This window comes from Lathyrus oleraceus, chromosome 6 (assembly GCF_024323335.1).
Source record: "Lathyrus oleraceus cultivar Zhongwan6 chromosome 6, CAAS_Psat_ZW6_1.0, whole genome shotgun sequence".
Taxonomy (NCBI): domain Eukaryota; kingdom Viridiplantae; phylum Streptophyta; class Magnoliopsida; order Fabales; family Fabaceae; genus Lathyrus; species Lathyrus oleraceus.
The window spans coordinates 56,230,312-56,239,274 of NC_066584.1; the positions used below are offsets into that span (position 1 = coordinate 56,230,312).

At 39.2% G+C, this 8,963-nt stretch overlaps 1 protein-coding gene across 1 annotated transcript; it reads left to right on the forward strand.

Moving 5' to 3' along the window:
- The first annotated feature begins 610 nt into the window (after positions 1–610).
- On the forward strand, positions 611–1,954 carry LOC127093987 (uncharacterized). Its single transcript, XM_051032870.1, has 2 exons — positions 611–1,485; positions 1,618–1,954. Exons 1-2 carry the CDS (start codon positions 611–613, stop codon positions 1,952–1,954), a joined length of 1,212 nt encoding a protein of 403 aa, XP_050888827.1.
- The last annotated feature ends 7,009 nt before the right edge of the window (positions 1,955–8,963 follow it).

Below are 8,963 nucleotides of genomic sequence, written 5' to 3' on the forward strand. Positions count from 1 at the left end.
AAACAGGCCGTTGGTACCCCCTAGTTTCTCAATACCATTTGGTAGTCGAGAACAGTCGTATGGAATGCCAACTTCAGTGATGGCCAATTTACACAACGCTGGTTCTACTTTTTCGGAACTAGTGGTTAACATAAATTCTCTAGTACAAGGGTTTGGAGTTAACATGGGTCGAACTAACCAATCTTCAAGTTTGAGGCACCCGACACAACTATCTACTCTTACAAATAACTCAGCGGCAACATGGAGGCAACAGATGGACGAAAGTAACCATGAAATGGTTCAGATGTTGACCCAAACCTTGACCATCGTATTGAATCCTCTGATTCAAAATACGACTCATTCGAATCAACAGATGACAACGCAGGTGGCGCAAATGTCTGAATTCCTTGGTATACCGCAGCACCAACAACACCCTCTTAGGGATTGGGTAAGAGAAAATCAGGAGGCCACCTTTGAAGCAGACCTCACTATCAACCAGATCCCACAAAACCAAGGGGGAGGAGAAATATCCCCTAGGATCGAACCATAAATACCCAGGGAACCAATGGTATTAATGGTGAATAGAAACCAAAATGCCGATGATATCATACGATAAGTTCGACATGACGATATGGCAGCAGATAATAATCTAGAAGCCATGGTCGAGAGAATTATGGTTCGAAATGGGGTAAATTTCGGCCTTCGAAGGCCAAATTATACGTCACCTCTGTCAGAGTATATCTTGCAGGCAGAAGCGCCCCCTAGAACCAAAATCCCCAAATTCACTAAGTTTTATGGGGATACCACTGAATCTATCGTCGAGCATGTGGCTAGATATTTAATTGAGGCAGGAGATATGTCAAACAATGAGAGCCTTAGGATAAAAAAAATTCCAAGTTTTATCACAAAGAATGCTTTCACATGGTTCACCACCTTGCCCCAAAGTTCGATCCACACTTGGAACCAACTGGAAAGAATGTTCCATGAGCAGTTTTACATGGGACAAACGAAGATAAGTTTGAAGGAATTGGCTAGTATCAAGCGAAAGTTCACTGAGCCAATTGATGACTATCTAAATAGGTTTCGATTGCTCAAATATAGGTGTTTTACACAAATACCAGAGCATGAACTGGTTGAAATGGCCGTTGGGGGCCTCGACTATTCGATTAGGAAGAAATTAGATACTCAATACCTGAGAGATATGGCCCAATTGGCTGATAGGGTTCGACAGTTGGAATGTTTGAAGGAAGAAAAGGCCATGACAAATAAAGGTAAAAGGGTAGCCTATGTCGATTTCAGAAATGATGATGAAGGTTCCTGTCATGGACTTTCAGACTTCGACGATAATGAGATCGACCTTGCTGAATTGACGCAACGACCACCATATGCGTGTAAAATTTTAGCACCTTCGAATGGGAAAAATCCTGTCAAACCAGAAAAGAGTGACAAATTTCCCAAGAAAACTTATACTTTCGACGTTACAAAATGTGACAAATTTTTCGACTTGTTAGTCAAGGATGGTCAAATGATAGTACCTCTGGGTGCTAAAGTACCTCCTTTAGAGCAAAGATAGAAAATAGGATTTTGCAAATATCATGGTTTTCTAGGTCATAAAACGTCTCAATGTTTTCTTTTCAGGGATCTTGTGCAAAAAGCCATCCAGGAAGGAAGACTCAAATTCAGAGACAAAACACGGAGCCAGATGAAGATCGACTACGATCCTCTACAAGTAGCTAAGGCCCATTACACTGAACCTGAAGAAGTGAACCTTATTAAAGTCGTTCAAGATTTCAACATGACTGAAGTCATTGAGGACTTCGTCAATGGACCTGTTATGGTGAAGGTTTCTGAATACTTCGAGCAGAAGCCTCTTAATGATTTCGCTCAAAAGGCTGTGGGAGATATCACCAACAAAAATGTTGATGCCTTCGATGCTGAGGACGCTGAAATGTTCAAAGCTAATGATGATCACTAAAGAACCTGATGATGGTTTTGCGCAGATGGACAAGGCCACTGAGGGCCTTCAAAAACAATTCCAAAGGTTGGATATCACTGAAGATATCCACATGGAGGTCAATATGGTCGAAGTATCCCAGAAGACCTCTATGGAAGTCGACGATGAATGTCGACATGATGAGTATAACAAAATCGCCTTCCCTCAAGAGGAAGAAACGTTGTCCGACTTCCTCATAAGGTGTCAAAAAAAGAAGTTGAAAGTCATGTTGTGCCCTCGGTGCAGTGTTGTATTCAACAAAAAGGCGGGTCAAAATCTTGAATGGGTTAGGAGAGTGAATCACCGAGATGGTCGCAAAGCCGTTCAAAATCACCAGGCTGTTAAGCCAAGAAGGGCTTTCGACCCCAGGAGATATCCTGATCCAAGATGGCCAATGGTGAGACTTGGTGAAGCCAAGCAAGCAGGGCCGGATATTAAACCCATTTCCTTCAAACCTAGTGTTGAATGGTCAAATGAAAAGTGGGTCAAGCCAACTGATGGCGGGAAACGCGGTCATGGAAAATGGCAGAACTTCGAGGTCGAAAGGGGTTCGTCATTGGCTTACCGCAAGGAGTTTCGGGCTGACAAAAGAACCTCCCATGTGTTTGAGAACTATAAGGGAAAAACCCTATGACAAGATCTCAATGGAGGAGAGAACAGAGAAGAAGAAAAGCCCAGAGAGAGGCTGGTAAGAGAGACCAAGCTGAGTCAAGTACCAATGTGACTGTGAAGAAAAGGGAAGACTCAAGCTTCATCAAAAGAAAGCTCAATAATCCAGCTGAAACGGCCAAAGAAAGACACAATCAAGTGGTCGCTGAAGATGAAATGCTGACTAACAACTTTGACTCAGGGTCGGAAGCCTTCCTAGATATCCTAGTCGGGGTGGTATCCGTGATGCCAAGGGAATTCGATTAGATTACTAAAGTCAAAGACATTGACAACATCACAGAGAGAGAAATGGCTGCTCATAAGCCAGTGTGTTACTATATGATGAATAGCGGATGTGTTGAAGAGCAAAATTCCTTCTTTGAGAGGCCCAGTGAGGCGATAAGGAGCCACCTTAAACCTCTCTTTATCATTGGAAAAGTCGAAGACGTCCCCGTTAATAAAATATTGGTGGATTGCAGAGCGATTGTGAATTTAATGTCTCACCGCATGCTGAGAAAAATTGGAAAGTATTATACTGATGCCAAACCTCATAATATGGTGCTTACCAGTTATGAAGGTAAAATGGGTTCCACTTTGGGAGTCATCCAAGTCGAGTTAACAGTAGGGACAGTCACAAGATCCACAATGTTTATGATTGTGGAAACAAAGGCTAACTACAATTTGTTGCTTGGAAGGGAGTGAATACATGGGGTCGGAGTTGTCCCGTCCTCAATGCATCAAAGGATAATAATGCTTGACGGGTATTCTGGGTATAATCAAATATTTATTGCTAAAGAGGATGTCCCGAAAACAGCATTTCAATGCCCTGGAGCCTTAGGCACCTACGAATGGGTGGTGATGCCTTTTGGTTTGAAAAATGCTGGGGCAACCTACCAAAGAGCGATGAATTCGATCTTCCATGATTTTATAGAGACTTTTATGTAAATATATATATATATGATATTGTCATTAAGTCTGTTTCAGGGAAGAGTCACATAGACCCTCTTTGTATCTTTTGAGAGGATGAGAAAGCATGGCCTAAAAATGAACCCTTTAAAATGCGCTTTTTGTGTGCAGGCTGAGGATTTCTTAGGCTTTGTGGTCCACAAAAAGGGGATCGAAATAAACCAGAATAAGACCAAGGCCATAATGGAAGCGAAAGCACCATCAACAAAGAAAGGTTTGCAGTCACTACTAGGCGAGATTAATTTCCTGAGGAGATTCATCTCAAACCTTAGTGGGAAGACACAAGCTTTTTCACCATTGCTTCGACTCAACAAGGAGGGGTTCGAATGGGGGCAGGCTCAACAAGAAGCATTTGATAAGATTAAAGCATACTTGAGTCATCCACCAATCCTGACACCCCCTTGTAGAAATAAAAGTATGATATTGTATATATTTACATCTAACAAGACTTTAGGGAGAATGTTGGCTTAAGAGGATGATCATAGTGTCGAAAGAGTCATCTATTACCTCAGTAGAGTCTTAAATGATGCAGAAACTAGGTATAACATAGTTGAATTTTGTGTTTATGCTTGTATTTCTCTTGTACAAAATTGAAGCACTATATAAAACCTGTTGATGTTTATGTTTCATCTCATTTCGACGTCATAAAACATATGTTATCCAAACCAATTTTGCATAGTCGAATTGGGAAATGGGCGTTAGCATTAACTGAATTTTCTTTAACATGCATGCCATTAAGGGCTGTGAAAGGATAAGTGGTAGCAGATTTTGTAGTCGACCACTCCATAGATGCAAATGCACTGGACTATCTCGAATTGGAACCTTGGAAGTTGTACTTTGATGGGTCTAGTCACAAGGATGGTACAGGCATAGGGGTTGTAATTATTTCTCCTAATAAAATTCCAACAAGATCCAAGTACAGAGTAGAGGGTATCTGCTCAAACAATGAGGCTGAATATGAAGCCCTCATAGCAGGACTTGAAATATTATTGGAATTTGGGGCAACTCGAGTCGAAATAATGGGTGACTCAGAGTTAGTCATAAAGAAGATCACAAAGTAATATAGATGTATTAAGGAGAATTTAGTTATGTACTTCATAATAGCCAATCGACTGCTAAAAAGATTTGAAATGGTTACTGTTCGACACATACCTCGACTAGAAAATCAAGTGGCTAACGATTTAGCTCAGATTGCATCCGGGTATAAAATTTGAAAAGAAAATTTGCAAAAAGTCATTAAAGTCAAAGGAAAGGTCGTGGCAACCAGATTAACACCTCTAGACTTAGAAAAGACAAAGTTGGGATATGTTGACGAAGGGAACTTTAAAATATTGGCAATAGACAATTTGACAGATGAAGATTGGAGGAAACCAATAGTGGTGTATCTGCAGAATCCAACGGTGTCTATTGGTCGAAAAACCAAGTATCGAGCATTGAGTTATGTCCTTTTGGGTATAGAGTTGTTTAAAAAGTCTCCTAAGGGAATTCTGTTTAAGTGCCTCAGTGAGTCAGAGGCGTACTTAGCCCTTTCGACTGTCCATAGTAGAGCGTGTAGGGCACACCAAGTTGGTCATAAGATGAAATGGATTTTATTGCGCTAAGGGATGTATTGGCCTACTATGTTGAAAGATTGCATTGAATTTGCAAAGGGGTGCCAAGAATGTCAAATACATGCAGGCATACAACATATTCCTGCAAGTGAGTTACACTCTATCATCAAGCCTTGGCCATCCAGGGGTTGGGCTTCAGATTTAATTGGGGAAATTCGACCCCCATCATCTACAAGTCAAAGATATATATTGGTGGGCGTTGATTATTTTACTAAATGGATTAAAGTTATACCCTTACCAAATGTGAATCAAGAGGATGTGACCGAGTTTATCCAGAAGCACATTATTTATAGATTTGGAATCCTAGAGATTGTTACAAAAGATCAAGGATCAGTATTCACTGGTCGTAAAATGCAAGAATTTACCAAAGAAATGGGTTTCAAACTATTAACTTCGACGCCTTATTATGCTCAGGCTAATGGACAAGTCGAAGTTGCCAATAAAGTGATCATTGGTTTGATTAAAGAGCATGTGGGGAAAGAAGCCTAGAAATTGGCACAAAACTCTATATCATATTTTATGGGCATGTCATACCTCTCCTAAAGAGGCCACTAAATCGACCCCTTTTCGGCTAACTTTTGGCCACAATGTTGTTTTACCAGTAGAAATTAACCTACAATCTATAAGGATTCAAAGGCACCATGAACTTCCAACAGAGTCATATTGGAGCATGATGCTGGATGAATTGGTTGACTTAGATGAAGAAAGGTTAAATGCCTTGGAATTATTAAAATGGCAAAAGAAGAGAATAGAAATCTCTTATAACAAGAGGGCAAAAGTCAAAAGTTTTTCGCGTGAAGACTTGGTCTGGAAAGTGATCCTTCCAATGGATCGAAAGGATAAAGCCTTAGGAAAGTGATCCCCAAAGTGGGAAGGCCCTTTTCAAATTTTGCAAGTTTTTCCTAACGGTGCCTATGAAATTGAGGAGCTTAATGAAGATAAAAGGATTCTAAGAGTGAGTGGGAAATATTTGAAAAAATATAGACCAGTTCTCCTAGAGATAAAAATAAGGGACAAATAGTTATATATAAATAAAGCAAAGCCAACATGGTAAAAAATGCCAAAATGGTTATATTAAATTCGAAGGCCCAAAGGGCCAATATTCATTACAAAGAAAACTTCTCATTACATCAAAATTAGACAAAATGGAAAGGAGAAAAAAACTAGAATAGAAGGTTGACTTTGATCTGAAGGTACTTGGCTTTAAGAAGCTCCAAGCGTTTCTCGCAAGAATACCACTTTGATCGGAGGAGTTTGAGGTCAGACTCAAGTTGTCGAGCCTGTTCGACAAACTCCATATGCCAATTGCTATCTCTTTAGCCATTGGAGCATCATAAAACTCTAAGAGTTGATTTTTGCTTCTCTTTGCATCAGAAATCTTCACCTGAAGTTCTTCTATTTGCTTCCTCCAAGAAGCAATATCTCAATCATGGCCTTCGATCTTTTCTTTATTCTTTTGTTTGGCCTTCGATCATTCTATCATCATTTTAGCTTAGGATGCAAAGAAACTTCAAGTTGACACAAGTTTGGTTGACCTAATTTGCAAGTATGACCCATTTTTAGTCCAAATCCCATAACTTCTTAAATTTTCAACCAATTGACAAGCTTCTTTGAGCCAAATGTTCTTAATGAGTTCCTCTACAACTTTTCTTCAAGACTCAATCATCAATTAAACCCCTAAGGACCTCAATTTCGGAAAGGGATAAGTTTCCAAACTAGGTCAAAACCTTGTCATGGCCCCCACTTGGCAGCCATGCCATTTTCAACTTTAGTATCATTTTGATCTCATTCCTTTTGCATCTTATTAAGCTTATGCCAAATATCATTTGACCCAACTTTGGCTCAAAATGCACGAGGGAATAAAAAATCATGGTCTCATGAACTTGGGACTCCAAGATGCCCAAAATGTGTCAAGACTGCTTGACCAAATGTCTGGCCTATAAAGCATGTCGCGACACCAACTTTCATCACTTGCCATTTTCACCTCAAGCCTCCTTTTGAGTTGGTTCGTTTTGCATTCAATTCATTGCAATGATATGAACATTTGGCATGAATAAAATCACAAAACACACGAGGGAATCTCATTAACTATGTATTTCACGAATGACCTGTAACTTGGAATCATCCAAATCTTCACTTGGGGCCACCAATATGTGTGCAAACTTATTTGTACTTGCAAAAAGTGTAGAGTGGAGTGTAAAACGACCAAGTTTCATGCCCAAGTCACACTTTTCACCCTTGCTCTCACACGGATTGCAAATAACGAAATTCCAACTCCATTCACCCGAATTCATATGCATTTCACATGTGTGAGCTCAACAACACTTTTCCTATAAATAGAGGAAGCTTTTGCCTTCATTTGTAAGCTTTGATAGCCAAATAAACTCTGAAACCATTTGAACCCGATACCTCAAAAACCAGTTAACCATTTCTTCGATTCAAGCTCTTTTAACTTCGAATTTTCACCCAGAATCACTCGTCAGAACCTTATGAAGCTGATTTGAGCATTGCTTTGGCTTGGAACTCCTTGAAACTAGACTTCCAAATCTACCATTGTTGACCTTCTAAGCTCCAACTTTGGAAAGGTAGTTACGAGTTAAATCTTTGAGCAAATAAGTTACCACACTCTTCACCTTGTTCCACTGATCAATATCCCTATCCTACCTTTGGTTTATCTTTCATATTCATCATTTAATTTTACTTAAACACTTAAGATTCTTCGTGTTCTTGAGAAAATTCTCCCTGATCATATCCGATCAATGTCTCTGATGCAAGGAGACATGTACAATGATGTGTTGTGAAGCTAACTCCATGCTTGGGTGTTGCTAAAAATATGAGTTCATGAAGCTTGCAAAATTAACTAAAGGTTGAAGATGAAGTTGATGCACACATTTTTGTGCCAAACATTCAAACCTGGCCAAGCACAACCAGACACATGCCTTTTTCAAATTCTAGCTTGTCATACCCCAAAATTCACCCTACCTTTCACAAAGTTCATCTAGGTCAATAACCCTAAGCATTTGCATCCCCTGATAAGCATTCATCCCATCTACATATCCATTGTATCATAACATTCCACTTGTATTTGAAAAAAAAATATAAAATCATGGGTTTAAGGGTGTTCTCCAAGAAGCATAGTGGAAACCCTAATTAGAGGAGGTTGTATCTGATTCGTTTGGTTCGTTATAAAGGTTTCAGTTGTTTGCTTAAAATTCAGGATCCTGATTCACTGATTAAGATTTATCCCAAGTGGTACGTGTTCATGACTTGTTGCTTGGTTGGTATTCTTTGATTCATGGCATTGGCTTAAGTCGTTTGGTTCAGGATGTTGTGATCCATATTCGTCTGTCCAGGAGAAAATACGTATTTTTGATCAGCTGTTGACTTTTTGGTCAACCAGTTGACCAAAGTCAACTATCAATCTCCTAATTTTTTAATCTTGTGATCCATAATCATTCCATCGATTTCGAATTAATTCTAGAAGTTTTGAATGGATTTTAAAAGTTTAAATTTGATTTAATTCAAGGTTTGATTTTTGAGATTCAAATCGACTTCGGAGATTTAGTTTGATTTTGAGGAAAATATCTCATCATTTCCTTTTTAGCCGATTATATTAGAAATAATATTGTTTTTTACTACCAAATTAATTTTGACATTTCCTTTGTTATTAAAATTTTCTTTATTTTTATTAGCAAATCCATTTAAATCCAATTACCCATATCCACTTGGTTTAACCCTTGTCCATATTCCTATCCAATGTCCATTTA